General features: G+C 45.3%; 1 protein-coding gene across 1 annotated transcript in view; it reads left to right on the top strand.

Moving 5' to 3' along the window:
- Positions 1-16,120, top strand: part of ITGA1 (integrin subunit alpha 1) — a 329,669-nt gene that overhangs the window by 163,712 nt on the left and 149,837 nt on the right. The window contains exons 4-7 of the mRNA XM_075342876.1: positions 3,585-3,673; positions 6,028-6,142; positions 6,221-6,348; positions 7,799-7,947. Coding sequence (XP_075198991.1) covers positions 3,585-3,673; positions 6,028-6,142; positions 6,221-6,348; positions 7,799-7,947 — 481 coding nt within the window. The remainder of the gene's footprint in view (positions 1-3,584; positions 3,674-6,027; positions 6,143-6,220; positions 6,349-7,798; positions 7,948-16,120) is intronic.

The raw sequence follows: 16,120 nt of genomic DNA, 5'->3' as shown, positions 1-16,120 counted from the left end.
TAAAACACAGACTTCAGCAATGCTTCTCTTATCAAGATGTGTGCTGATGTTTACTTGCAATGAATGCTTTAGTTTCAGGAGCTTATCACTGCTGGACTACATCAGCTACAGTAGTGCGTGAGACCTAGCCCAACCACACCCACTTCTGTAATAAGCAGCTCACTGTCCATAGACTATATACATAGAGCACTGTGAGTGGGTGGGGTTAGCTTTCTAAGCTCTGCTTCATACTACATCTAAGAACTCTGATTATGTCATAGCTGCTGCACCCAATAAACTAAGTGATACATGGTTGGAATCAGACTCTCTTTTCCTATATCATGCTGCTCTCAGATGAGGTGACAAAAACCTGGTGAGACTTGAGTGTGAGACCTAGTCCTCAAGTGATAATCTCTTGCTGCAAAAACACTGAAAATAATTGACATGCTGCAGATTTAAATAATACTGCAGTTCTCATTCAGTCAGGAAATAGGAAAAAAAAAGCAAGAGTGTGCATGAGATTTCTGAGGTATCATAGACTTTGCTGATATTGTTGTGGGGGGCGCGGGGCAGGCAGTGGTAGTGGTGTATACAGGCCACAGTGCAGCCGCTCAGTAATCCCTTGCCTCCCCGTCACCACACCACTTAAAGGATGATTCCACAACAGTCCATTCTTTTCTCCATTCTCACTCTCAATAAACAGTCAATAAACTGCACATTGAAGTATTCTTTTCAGACAACGAAACTTTACTTTTTTTTCTTCCAAGCATTTATAGCATCTATCTTCATCTGCACTACATGGGCACCATTCTTGGTCCTGATGGGGTTCTGTCGAGACTCCACATCACAATACAATATAACGGCCGACCACTTTCCTGGCACCTGGACTCCATTAGATACCACTAGGCCCCCTCATTTTCCCGTCTGACGTCACGCTGCACGAACCGATTCAAACAGTCCTTAAGTCTATCCGTCCCACCCACAGGAATTAGATTGCGCTTTGAACAGGTTATGTACGACAGCACTCCTCCATTCGTGCTTAGGCCAGGACCTACCCTTCTCAGACAAGGGACTACTAACCTCAGTCTTCATATCCAGGAAAACAGACGCCTCCCCGACAGACCAGACTATACCCCGCTTCTGGAAATGCAGTTACACAATCCTTAACATGCAAGATTCCACGTGTCCATGATCACAGGGGTGACCCTTAGGATCAATAATTCAGTCTATAGATATTGGCCTTGTTCTCTGTCTTTCCTCCTGGGGACTCACCTACCCTCCTCCTTCATATTGTCTTTTTTATATGTTACTCTCCTCCTCTTACTTAACTCCTAAACTGCCTATCCAGGTGCCATGACTGCCATCCCTGAGCCATACTACCACCTGGTGGCCATTTACACAATGCACATTTACATTAGAATACATTAAGTATGAACCTTTAGCGTGTCGGCTACTTCTACAGGGGTGAGAGTAGCCCTGAAATAAAAAAACGTTGCAAAAACCCTGCATGTGAACATAGCCTAATAGGTGACACATCTCTGTGGGGAGACATGAGGGTCAGGGGTGCTCTCATCAGCTGGCCTGGCTGTCTTTGGAAAGGCTGCACAGACTGTAGCTCATCCCACTGAATGTCCGTACTCCTTCCCAACAACACAAGCTGAGGGAACAGGTTCACAACAAAAAAAAGTATATAGTACATTAACAGCAAGGGCACAAGATGGTGCAAGTGACTCTAACTTTTCCGCTTAGAACCTTCGCAACTTCGGGGCATCCAGGTCCACTACCACAGCCAGCAGTACCCTGCTATTGGTGGGCACCCATTGAGAGGAGATAGTGTCAAGCTTAGGAAGCCAACTGAGCATATCGATGTATGTGGCCGGGTGGTCGGATAGTCCCAACCTGGGTTTTTCAAACAAATTCATGAACTCAGCTGATGCAATCAATAATCAGCAGGTTAGCATTCAAAATGAGCACTGGACAGTCCTACATGAAACAATGGTCCATCTCGACAACTCCCCGAAAAAAGGAACAATACGTCTGACATAATTATGAATAGTTCACTCCCATATAAGTGGCCAGATATTCCTTATTGTCACTGATTCGTGACACTCTACAATCATTCTCTCTATCCTCACATTACACTGCGAAAGATTAAATAGCAAATACCTGCTGACGGATTCCCTTTAATAGACATATATTAAAAATGTCTAAAATATCTCAAATGCAAAGAGTAGCAAATTAATTTAAAATTATACTATTCATTCAATTTTCATATTTTTTTCACCTGCAAGAAAATCTACCTTTTTTTCCAGATTGTAATATGCACTTTTTTTCCCCCAAAGCTGGGGGTAAAATGGGGGTACGTCTTACAAAATGGATATGGCTTACCGGGGCGGAGGTGGTAGAGCCGGGTCATAGGAGGCAGGGTGGGCGATACTGAAGGCTCAGATGAGTAGTGGAGCAGCTCAGGAGGGTCACAGGACGGACTTAGTGGTGTTGCAGCAGTGGGCTCCATTGATCTACAGGTGGGCTGCGAGGGTGTCCCTGCAGTAGAGCAACTCAGGAGGGTCACAGGACGGGGTGTCTCGGCAGTGGATGGCATTGATCTGACTGCAGGCTCCGTTGAATCACCCGCAGTTGACGAGATGGACATTAAGAAAATAGCTGCAGACGCAACACGAGCGCAGATAGGACTCTGTGGCCATTTTCTTAATGTCCATCTCGTCAATTGCGGGCGATTCAACGGAGCCTGCAGTCAGATCAATAGCACTCGCCTCTGAGACACCCCGTCCTGTGACCCTCCACTGCAGTGACACCGCCGGCAGATCAATGGCACCCACTGCTGAGACACCCCGTCCTGTGACTCTCCACTGCAGTGACAGCCGGCAGATCAATGGCACCCACTGCTGAGACACCCCGTCCTGTGACCCTCCACTGCAGTGACACAGCCGGCAGATCAATGGCACCCACTGCTGAGACACCCCGTCCTGTGACCCTCCACTGCAGTGACACCGCCGGCTGTACAATGGCACCCACCGCTGAGACACCCTTCCTGTGACTCTCCACTGCAGTGACACCGCCGGCAGATCAATGGCACCCGCCGCTAAGACACCCCGTCCTGTGACTCTCCACTGTAGTGACAGGCGGCAGATCAATGGCGCCCGCCGCCGAGACACCCCGTCCTGTGTCTCTTCACAGCCCGCAGTATCGCCAACCCTCCTGAGCTGCAACAGGTTCTACTCTGAGCCAGCAGCATCGCTGATCCTGCCTCCTGGGACCTTCCTGAGCCGCTCCACCACCGCCGCTCCCCCCTGGTGAGCATTAGGATTAAGATGCAGTAGGATTATAAGATGGACCCTCATTTTAACATTAAAAATGATTTTTTTCCTATTTTCCTCCTCTAAATTTGGGGTGCGTTTATAATCCGGGGCATCTTATAAAATGAAAAATATGCTAATTGGTAAAAACATATTTACTGTAGATATAAACTAAAAAAATTGAATAACAAATTATTTGTCAATGTAGAAGTCTGCCTGATATTGAAATATTGTATTTATAATATTATTTTCATCATTATGTAACCTTTCATGATTTTTTTTTTATAGAATCCACAACCATTGCAAATGTGTCTGAGGTGAAAGACAACATGACCATGGGGTCTACTCTGGTCACTAACCCTAAAGGTGGTTTTGTGGTAAGGAAATTCTAAAAGATAATTGATTACTGTTATGTTATTGCATATTGATTGGATTACGGTAACTTTAAAGGGGATGTTCATTTTGCATTTTTCCCCTAAAAATGGGCAGTTTAAAAATATTAAAAAATATAAATAAATCAAATGATATTCACTGATTCACACCAATGCCCCTTGTGATTCAGTACTGTTATGCTGGTTTCCAGTTACTTCTGCAGTCATACTGTTCCTATACTGGGACATGTGACCAGTAACTGCCAATCACTTGCTGCAATGGGTCATTCTTTGTCACAGTCTTCTATCTGTTGAGTTTAGTGACATGTTCTGGGTCAGAGTCTCACTCTACCTTTTGAGACTCTGCTGATAAAATGGATTCTCTCTCCTTTGAGGGAGGAGAGGGTTAATGTCAGTTTACCTTCCAGCAGCTCCTGACTCCTGGTCAGGTGTTTCCGGTTTGGAACACTCCCATATATACCCTCTACTTCCAGCAGAGGGTGCCAGTTCTTTTCAGTCATTTCAAAGCTTGGCCAGGAGATGGAAGGAGCTGGAGAAATCCTCTTTCTGTTGTACTTTCTGGTTGCAGTGTGATGCCCTGGACTAGCCAGGTAGTCACAGGTAGAGCCCTGCACAACACCAGTCCCCTAACAAGGTGTCAGCAGCCAACCATTTAAACCCTAGTCACCGCCCTCAGGGCTGGATGGACACACCAGGGGGCAGAGCCAGGCGCTTGGCACGCCCACCGAGGAGTTCAGAGAGCCTGAGGCAGGAAATAGAAAACAGTCTGTTAGTGGAGGTGAAGTAAAGTGGAAGCAGGCCTGTGTGTCAGGTCTGCAACTAACTGACAGGTGCCAGGGTTGGAGCCCAGGCACCTTTGGCTAGGAGGCATATGGAGGCCTCTGCCTGCAGGAGCCGGGAAGACGGCTCGGTGGAACCGTGGTGGACCGGGACAGGGTAGTGGCCCACCGGTACCAACCCGGGGAATCAACTGGAAACCGGAGCACAAAAGGGGGGTACTCAGACACTGAAGCTAGGTCCAGAAGCTACTGGGGGCTAGCTAATTCACTGATTGCGGCAAGGACTATAGGTCCTTTCCAACCCGAAGTCCCGACTGATGACAACAGCCCAACGAGGGGGATAGAAAGCCACCGCCCAGGCAGAGAGATCCCACGGGCCAGCGTCTGCGGGCAAAGGGCTCCTCTGACATACACAAGCCGGGGAGCGGACTCCTGTATTGCAAGTTCAGGTAGTCCATCAACATTCAAACAGGTGCAGGAGAAAGGCAGAGACCACCAACCGGGTGTGGGACCAGACCGCAGCCGGCTGTGGGCACCGACCACCATCACCTTGGTTTACCAGAGACTTGTGTGTGTTATTAATCGTGATTACATCAGTGCCCTCCAGCCGCCCATCTTCCTGCACCGCCCAACCACTCCCCCAACGGGACCTGGGGCCACCATCCCTACCCATGGAGGGGTTAACATCTCGCTGCGCAACATCTCCCCCGGGTGCCCCGTAACTGCAGCGGTGGTGTTCACCTTCACCACAACCCGTGGGTGGCGTCACAAAGTTAACCACGGCTCCGGCCGTACACCAACGTCCCCTAAACCGCCAGCCCCTTTCAGATCGAAGTGACCACAGGACCCCCGGGTCCGGAGACGATCGAGCCACCCACCAGCGAGCCCGGATCCGAGCGGCTCGGTCACAGCCGAGCCCAGGGTGGTACAGCAGCATTGGTGCAGGATGGTGTGCTTGTTATGATATGGAAGTTACCCAGTAGTCTGTTTACTTGCCCCCTTTTATGTTGTTTCCTCTTGTGCACTTTTAGTGGCTCCTTTGTGTGTGGTAGCCGTGTGTACCCCAGTATTGTTACCCCTGTTAGTCTTTATTTGTCGTGGAGTTTTTTTACTTCTCTTCTTGCCCCTTCCACCCTGGGTGGTGGGTTGTGGAGAGCGATCTACCATCAGGGACAAGGACAGGAGTTAGGGCCAGGTTGGGGGCTTGGACCTCCCTACCTTCAAGTGTACCTCCAGATGTGAAGGTGAGCCCATGGGCCCCAGTCTTAGGGCCAGTATAGTTTCCCTGTGTTCCCCAGTCACCTGTGACATTCTGGTAGAGACAAGGAATTGGAGATCAGCAGGGTACCTGGGAAGTGTCACACCAATCTCTTCAGTGAGGGGCATCTAAAGTGGAAGACCCCTAAACATATAGATTGCAGAGATCAGACCTCTGGGATCCGCACTAATCCTTCGATTTAAGTAAACACCATGAGATTAGCTCTGTTATTATGTTTTGGGTTTGGGATAGTGCATGGAAAATACTTTATTTCTGAATGTAGTAATTCCATTTTTTGACAGGCTTGTGGCCCCCTCTATGCATACAGATGTGGGAGTCTGCATTACACAACTGGTATCTGTTCAAATGTCAGTTCTTCATTTCAAGTTTTGAACTCCATTGCGCCAGGGGTCCAAGGTATGGTATATTGTATGGTAAAATACTATCCATGACATCGTAGTCAGTCTTCTCAACTACGGGTGATGTCTTCTCCAGAATGTATCACGCAACTGGACCTGGTGATCGTTCTTGATGGATCCAACAGTGTGTACCCTTGGGTCAGTGTGACCGAATTTTTAGAGAAATTATTTAAAAAAATGACAATACACCCGTCTCAAACACAGGTAACTACAATGTTTTATCTTCATCCAAAACATCTCTTGTAAATGCGTCCTTCCATCTCTTCATAGCAAACACACGGGTAGAGAAGGTTACATCAGATCATTAGTTGATTTTCAGGCATAAGACAAAATTTTTAAACTTTTCCACCTTTTTTAAAAGTTTATTATCTCCTTATCCATCACAGTATGACCCCAGATTGTTAAAGGGGTATTCCAAGCTCCAAGATCCTATCCGAATATGTAATGGGGGTAATAATAATAATATTGGCAAATGCTTCCAATTACAAATGTAGTATAGTTCTCCTGATATAGAATCATTTGCAGGGCATTGCAGCTTAGATATCCATGGTTACGCTTGCAAGCACCTAACTGACTGTCACTATATGAGTGAACATAACCACGGGGATACCTAAGATGTATTGCCCTGCACATGAGGTAAGATACATAGCTAATCAGGAGAACTATACTACATTTCTAATTGGAGGAATTTGCTAATATTATTATTATTACACCTATTACATATTTTGAGATGGTAATACCCCTTTAAGTCTTTGCAGAAAATATAGTTCTCACATGGTTCAAGATTGTTAACCCTTTTGTGAATAAAAGGGAACCTGTCACATGAAAAAAATGCTATTCATTTGCAGATATTGGTAATTCTGAAGGGTAATAGAATATGAAACCTGCCCGGTGCCTGCACATTGAACTGCGCTGCCAGGAAGGAATGAACTTTAATCCTCCTGGCAGCATTCTGATTTCAGTCATGGGGGCAGCACCATTACTAATTCAGTCACTGCTCTGTGTATGGTGAATAGCGGCTGTAACCACGTCCACCGTACTGACTGACAGCCTGTTCCAATACTGAGTGGCTGTCAGTCAGTGAGGTTGGGGTGGTTACAGCTGAGGCTTTCCATGCAGAGAACGGTGACTGAATGTATGTCGGTGACAGTCCGGTGACTGTTTATTCTTCCACTTCTGACCCTCTTCTCTCCCTGCCAACTGAACTCAACAGCTGAAATCTGTTTTGCTGGCTCACTGAGGTGTCACATTACAGCTGCTTATTGAAGTCTATGGATAGGGGAAAGGATAGTAGAAAGGAGCTGTGTAAGAGAACAAGCAGATAGATACAAATAGACTTTTGATGCTGATTTTTAGTAAGTGTTTTATCTCACCTCAGACCTGGATTCACAGCTATGCTGCGTAGACTTAGATTTTTGTTGTTTCCAGTGCCATTGACCAACACGATGATTTGCCCTATATTAAGGGGCTAATCCATGTAGAGCTGATCCAGATTTTATTGCAGAATCCATGTTGAAATCCACATAAAACATTGAGTAATTAATTGGAAGCTTAGACCGCATGACTTGCCCCCTCTTACTATGAATTGTTGGGAGCTCGTCCATCACTGTGTTGTTGACTTCCTATTTCTTTTATGGCTCTGCTATTATTATAGGTCTCAATAGTTCAATACGGAGAAAACGTAACTCATGAGTTTAACTTGAATACCCATTCCTCTACGGAAAGCGTTCTGCAAGCAGCAAGCAAGATCAAGCAGAGAGGAGGCTCTTCAACGCTGACCGCTCTTGGCATTGACACTGCAAGGTATGTGTAGAAAGATAAGCTATTTTATTTTTTCCAAAAATTTGACAAAAAATATTTTTCAAGAAGATAATCCAGAATGGAAAATTTGCTACTTTATGCAGTAAGGGCTGGGACACAATGCAAGTATAACAGACCGAGCGGAATGCTATAAAAAATATCACATTCCACTCGGACCCGTGTTACTCTATAGGGCCGCTTCCTTCAGCGATTATTTTCTGAGCCCTAATCGGACCGAGAAGACAGTCACAGCATGCTGCGGGTGTATTCCGATCCGTATTCACTCGCACCCATACAAGTCTACGGGTGCGAGTGAAACATCACACTGCACTCGGATGACACCGGAGTGCAGTGCAATAATCGTGTCAGCTGGCAATGGAGGAGATAGGAAGATTAATCCTTCCCTCTTCTCTGCAGCGCCCGCCCTCTCCTCCGCAGCCGTGATCCGACTGTAGGATCGGATCACAGTGGCATGACAGTCGGCTTACACTTGCAACACAATGGGAGCTAGGTATGGCATCTGATACACTCGCATAGGATGCCATACACTCGTGTGGCCCCGGCCTAATACAAACACATGATGTAACAGTGCATAACCCAGCAATTTGTAGTTGGGGAGTCTGGAACGGTTGCTTTCAAACCTTTGTGTGAGCTACACAATAATGATGGTCACATTAACTATTTCCCAGTCCTTTCCAGGAGCTGCTGTGTAGCCCCAAAAAAGGACTCATTCTTATTGATGATGGTTGTCTTTTATTATGAAATACTGGTTTATTCAACCAGGTTTCTGTGATTCTCAACCACCATAGTGTGTAAACCAGAACCTCAAATATACTGGCTTTTATATTTAGACACTACTAGCTGTAGATGGAGACTAAGTGCTCATAGCATACTGTTCATAAATTACAGGGGTATTCTCAATTTAGTTTTTTTCTGGCCTATCCACTGGATACGATACATCATAAATGTCCAATAGGTGTGACTGCGTGAGTCATCACTGGGATCTGTACACATCACCAGAATAAGGGTCTCCCGACACTACTGTCCTGTCAGCCACTGATTAGCTATTTTTATAACTCACATAGAAGCCTCTTCCTTTACTATAAATGTCTATGATGAGAATACCCTTTTGAACACAAAATAAAGAAGAACACAGTAAATTCCTAGGTTCCCATTTGTCACAACTACAGGATGCTATATTTTAATTTTGTAGAATATTTGGCGTTTTATATATAAAAATGTTGATGTGGCCACCCTACAAAAAAACTATTAAAGGGAATCTGTCAGGTGATTTTCTAGCACAATACTAATGTTGTGTTTAAAAAGGGCTTAAGCAGGCCTTTTAGGATCAGTAAGTTTTATTTCTTTAGCTTCACCTGTTATCTTGCTGTACAATCTTGAGAATTTGTAACCGCTAGTCAAGTGTATGTAAATACAATTTGAATATGTGCTGTTCCCTCCACCCACCTCCCAATGCATTCACTATCACTGCCGAAAGGTGGGAGGGAGTATGAGTGGGGGCAGCAGTGCAAATTCTGCTCAGATTTACTATAACTGATGAGATGGGAAGGGAGAGCAGGACATATGCAGTTTATATTTACATATGCTTGACTAGTCATACTGAATTTTTCCAGAGCTTACAACAAGATAACAGGATAAGGTACAGCAATAAAACTTACTGATACTTATAGAGCTGCTTAAGCCCTAGTTAAAGATAACATTAGTATTGTACTAGAAAATCACTTGACAGATTCCTTTTAAAGGGAGACTGAAGGCTCAAAATCAATGTTCATACCAAACACAGGCACTGAGTGCACTCTTACCAAGGTCGAGCTGTTCAATGCACCTTCCCACCTACTTCTTTTGCATTTTTCTCTACCTCCCTCTTCCATGATTGATAATTCATGCTTTAGGCCTCTTTTACACGTCCGTGAAAATCACGCACGTTTTTCACGGACGTGTCAGAGGTGCGTGTTGCCCTGCATGACCCGTGTTTATGGGCTACGTGTGTTCTCCGTGTGTTATCCGTGATAACACATGGAGAACGGGAACTTTCTGCTCACCTGTCCCTGGCGTCGCTGTCCGTGGTGCTGATCTTTGGTCTCCAATCCTGCTCACTCCCCGCTGATGCTGCTTCCGGCCGCAGTGAAGTGAATATTCAATTAGCATAATGAGCGGTGGACGGCAGCAAGTGACAGCAGCGGCAGAAACTGCAGGGCTGGAGAAGGTGAGTAAAGGTTTGGGGGTTTTTTTCTCACAGACACATGTCTTCTCTTCGGTGCATGACACATGGAACACATCCGTGTGGTCCGTTTGCATTACGTGTAACACGTTTGCGTTCCGTGTGACACCCGTGATGCCGGAGAGAAAACGGACATGTCGGCATGAGAAATACACAGACACACGTAAGTACGGAAAGGACACAAATGCACAAATGCACAAATACTTACGTGTGTCCAAAACCATAGGAATACATAGGTCTATGTGTGTACGTGTCTCCGGTACAAGAGAAAACTGCCAAACATGTACCGGAGGCACGTACGTGTGAAAGAGGCCTTACAAAAATTGGAGGAGGGCAGAAATAGAGGAAAAACAATTAGGTGAGAAGGTGCTATGAACTGAAAGGTCACGCGAAAGGTGCACCAAGTGCAATGTGCTTGGTTTGCACAGTCATTTTGTGCTTTCAGATTTCCTTTGGTTGTATTTCATGGTGGCCACATAAAAAATGAATCAACATCGAATATTAGACAAAAAAGGCGTTGTAACGTGGACAGCTTTACAGATGTCAGGTTTTTGCAATTTGTGTTAAAAAATAATATTCTAAACCTATTTCTCTAAATAGAAGGATACCGATTTTTGGGGAGGAATATTTACTGTAACAGTCTATGCAGTAATATCTAAAACAAAAATGCAAACAATTTGCTATAAAAAGAATGATTCTTCCCCTTTAGGACACTTCAGCTGTCAAAAAGTCTAAACTCCCCTGAGTAAATTTCCCCATTAAACATTTTGTGTTGTGCGTGAACAAGTGGAAAGTTAAAATCATATAATGTATTCTTTTACCATCTCTAACATATCCGAATATGGAAACGGAACGTGTCTACGAGCCCTTACTGAATTATGATGGTCAGTATAAGTCCTGTCCTCAAGGAATGCAAAGACTTCTAAAAGGAATTATCTTTAGATTTTAGGGATGAGGTTTACCAGACTGGAGTGCGACATATTTAGATTCTCAAAAAGTGTATAGTATTGAGTATTTCTCCTCCACAGCCGCTCTTACTACTGAAAAATTCTGAGTCTAGGAAACAAACTGAAGGAGGAATTGGCTTCTGTGAAATGTACAAAAATGATCTGACCACTTCTTCCAATGATAAGTATTAGCACTTGTAAGATTACGATAACTTCCCCCTAAACAAAAAAAAAATCTCCCTTCTTCCTTTTCTTAATGTTGGGTAATTTAGTTACTATCAATAATTCTCTAGGTAAAAAAATAACTTTTTGAATGACCATATAAACCTAAGGGGTACTTTGCACGCTGCGACATCGCGATAGTCCCCGCCCCCGTCGCAGCTGCGATATCCTTGTGATAGCTGCCGTAGAGAACATTATCGCATTATCGCTACGGCAGCTTCACATGGACTCACCTGTCCAGGGACGTCACTCTGGCCGGCGACCCGCCTCCTTATTAAGGGGGCGGGTCGTACGGCGTCACTGCGACGTCACACAGCAGGCGGCCAATAGGAGCATCCCGCCCACCTCCTTCCTTCCGCATATCCTACGGAAGCCGCGGTGACGCCGGTAGGAGATGTTCCTCGCTCCTGTGGCTTCACACACAGCGATGTGTGCTGCCGCAGGAACAAGGAACAACATCGGACCGTCGCGTCAGCGTAATTATGGATTACGCCGACGCTATACTGATGATTACGACGCTTTTGCGCTCATTAATCGCATCATCGAACCTTTACACACTACGATGTTGCATGCGATGCCGGAAGTACGTCATTTTCAATTTGACCCCACCGACATCGCACCTGCGATGTTGTAGTGTGAAAAGCCCGTCAAAAATCACAGCTACACCACTAGCACAATAGACTTTGTATGATGAGTGGCCGCACTACACAAAAAGCATAGGCGACTGTGACGGGGTCCTTCTCCCATATCACACAATCAACAGAGCAAGAGATGAGTGAGCAATCCAAGAATATTTATTCCAAGCAAATCAAATGGTCCATAAAATAATCTACCACACAGAGGGTAAAAATAGTTAAGAAACATGAATATAGTCCAGTTAGTGATAAATGTCCAGGTCTCTCTGGGGAGCCACAGTTACTGCCTCAGAGGATGACTCATCCTGCTTCTCTTGAAGTTCTCAAACAGACTGCTTCTCTCTTCTCCTGCTCAGCCAGACTGAATCACTAATCCCTCAGGTAAGCGGAGAGTTTAGGTGGATTCCAGGCCCCCTCCCCCACACCTAGGGACAGAAGCACTTCAAGGAGTTATAACCCTGCAGACAGGATAAACAATACACTGAATAGACAGAACGCCATGCCCAAAACATGAAATCACACAAAATGGTACATGAGCCACAATATCCCACCATCACAGTGATCCAGCAGGATGTCTAAACAGTAGTGCAATATCTGTTAAAGGGAATCTTAGCAGCATGATGTGAGTGAGACAGAGACCCTGACTCCAGGAATGTTTCACTTACTTGGCCTATTTCCATAAAATCAATGTCCCTATATCATGCTTCTCTCTGATAAGGCCGCTTTCACACTGCGTTATAACCTATGTTCACTGATCCCGCCGGATCTTCCGTCCGAACAGACTGCGTCTAGGTCTCCGACTGCAGAAAGTGTATACACCCGATAATGATGCAAGACAGAGCACACAGTGACTCCATCTGCACTATTATAGTCAATGGCCCCGTTGGCACATGCATCCAAAACCCGGTTTGCGGGGGGAAGGGGGAATTCGGACGGAAGCTCCGATGGGACCAGTGAGAGTAGGTAATAACGCAGTGTGAAAGTGACCTAACATAGCAAAAATAGGATGACAAATTCCCTTTAAGATACCAAATGCTACATCTGTTATGGATGACTCTGATTTTAGCTAGATCACTTGAGTCTTTATATTAGCAATGTAACAGTCACCAACTTGGACATAGCTGGTGACTGTTACATTGGACATCATAAACATTGATCCAGTAGTCCTCTGATTACTAAGCGCTATATACCACTACCCACACCACTGATTAGCAGCTTTCTGTGTACAGTGTGCTTAGGCAGGAAGCTGCCAATTAGAGGTGTGGGCGGGGTTACACAGAGCAGGAGGACTACATGGCACAAGACAACTAGTCCTCTAATGATTATCTCCTGCTGATAATGTCCAATGTGTATGTGACCTTGAAGCTAAAATCTTGCAATTAGGGTCCATATTTACAGCTTGGAACACAAATAATATATTAGATCTTCACTGCGATTACAAGGCAAATATAGTATGGATGAAGGATGGGTCTATAGAAGAATTTCCAGTGGTTTGCCCACAATACGCAAAGTCTGACACTGAAGATCCATTGTTTGCATAAAAGAAAGCACAGGCGCCATAAATTAAGCTTTGCTATACTGTACTGCTCTAGACGTTTATCCATAGCATTTGGTAAAATGGCTTAAAAAGTCTTCCAGGATGTGGTTTTCACTTCAAGAAAAGAAAACGTGTCAGAAACATCAAAGGCATAGGAAGCTGACTTCAGTTAATTGAGCAGAAATTCTATGAAATGTATGTAGCGACAAACTTTGTTGAGTAAATAAAGAATCCGGGGTTTACCATATCATAAATCCATCACATTCGACAACTTCATGTGTTTATTACTTTTGTGACCGTCCATCCCCATATTAACCCCTTTCCAACATAAAACATACTTTTATTTCATGTCAGGGCCCTGCCTTTGATGTAAGCTGAAAAAAATGAGCCTGCATCATTGTTAGCAGATAATGACAATAATATACAACCATCATCTGCCTGTAACAGCAGCAAGTGGAGCTGAGCTCTGTCCACTGCCATTAACCACTTAAACGCCCCTGTCAATGTCTGACAGGAGCATTTACAGTTCATGGACAGCGGGTGCGCCGTTACATGTGCCTTTTGACCTCCACCAAATGTGATCATGATGCATTACTATGTTTGCCATGATGGCAACGGCGTTCTTCTGAAGACCCCTGTGCCCGTCATGATGATATGTCTATAAAAACCAGAATGTGGTTGGTGTTCATAGGAGACTCTAGTATTACAGTATATAGCATTTGTGTTCAGAAATCTCTAGTACTAGTCCCCTAAAGGGGTTATCAAATAGATTAAAGGAAATCTGTCAGTAAGATTTAAGGCCCCGTCACACGCTACAATATATCTAACGATATGTCGTCGGGGTCACGGTATTTGTGACGCACATCCGGCATCGTTAGAGATGTCGTAGCGTGTGACACCTCCAAACGACTATTAACAAGCAAAAATACTCACCTTGTCTTTGCTCGTTGACACGTTCATTTTCATAATGTCGTTCCTCCTTCTGCGCGCCGGTTGTTCATCGTTCCTGAGGCAGCACACATCGCTCCGTGTGACACTCCGGGAACGACGAACATATCTTACCTGCGTCCCGCCGGCAATGCGGAAGGAAGGAGGTGGGCGGGATGTCCCACTCATCTCCGCCCCTCCGCTTCTATTGGGCGGCCAATGTGTGACGTCACTGTGACGCCGAACGTTCAACCGCCTTCAGGAAGAGGATGTTCGCCGCCCACAGCGAGGTCGTTAGGGAGGTAATTACGTGTGACGGGGTTAACGACATTGTGCGCCACGGGCAACAAATTGCCCGTGATGCACAAACGACGGGGGCGGGTGCGATCGCTCCTGCGATCGCACGATATATCGTCGTGTGTGACGCCGCCTTTACTCTGCATTTATATAGGCACATAGATCATAGAAAGTTGAGTAAAATGATACCTCAATATTTGCTATTGAATGTTTTATGTCAGAAATATGCACATATTTCTTAATATGTAAATGAGCTGTTAAGATCTATGTTAAGATCTCCCTGAGAATGTGCCTTCAGATTTATTTTAAATAAAAGGGGGCATTACCAGTGAGCCATGTAATGATTGACAGTCTGCTCTCCTGATCTATATGTCTCACACTGGTAATGCCCCCTTTCATTTATAATAATCTCTGGAGGCAGATTCTCAGGGAGATCTGTGTCCGGCCCGAAAGACCTTAACAACTCATTTACATAGTAAGAAAAATGTGGACTTCTCAGGAATAAAAGATCAGGTCACAGATATCAAAGTAACGTTTTATGCAGCTTCCTATTACCTACATGCCCATACAGATGTCTTAAGCCAGCTTTACACCTTACAATTAGGTGTGCAATCTCGTATGCGATGTGACACGCCCAGGTTGCATATGGGATCTTATGAGATTGCACGTAGGTCGTTCATTTGCTGTCGCACGTGCGTTAGTAGTCTATGTGAAATTGATCAATTTTGTGTGCGATCCTTTAGATCATGTGTTCTGTGACGTATGCATTGGGCACCCTTTTTTTTTTTTTTATTTATTGACTTGACAAGCGTGTGTAATGTGTAGGGATGCGTTTTTACTATGCCATCTGCCATTCAGCTCTGCTACATGGCCGCTGACAGCAGACACAGACAGCCATGTAGCAGAGCTGAATGGCAGATGACAGCAGACACAAAAAGAGCCGCACGATCGGAATGAACTCGGGTTAACTTCACCCGACTTCATTGTCATGCTGCGGCTCTGTCTGTGTCGCGTCCTGATTAGCGGTCACCAGTGAAGGACTCACCGGTGACCGCTAAACTCCTGAGTAACTGACTTGAGCAGCCCTCTCTCATATACTCACCAATCCCCGATCCCCGGCGCGGCGCTGCACGGCTTTCTCACTGCTCCGGCGGCTTTTACTATTTTGAAAAAGCCGGCCGCCCATTAAACAATCTCGTATTCCCTGCTTTCCCCGCCCACCGGCGCCTATGATTGGCTGCAGTGAGACACGCCCCCACGCTGAGTGACAGATGTCTCACTGCACCCAATCACAGCAGCCGGTGGGCGGGTCTATACTGTGCAGTGAAATAAATAAATAAATAATTAAAAAAAACGGCGTGCGGTCCCC

The sequence above is a fragment of the Anomaloglossus baeobatrachus genome, chromosome 1, assembly GCF_048569485.1.
Source record: "Anomaloglossus baeobatrachus isolate aAnoBae1 chromosome 1, aAnoBae1.hap1, whole genome shotgun sequence".
Lineage (NCBI taxonomy): Eukaryota > Metazoa > Chordata > Amphibia > Anura > Aromobatidae > Anomaloglossus > Anomaloglossus baeobatrachus.
The sequence above is the reverse complement of the archived record's forward strand: the minus strand, read 5'-3'. Positions and strand labels throughout refer to the sequence as shown.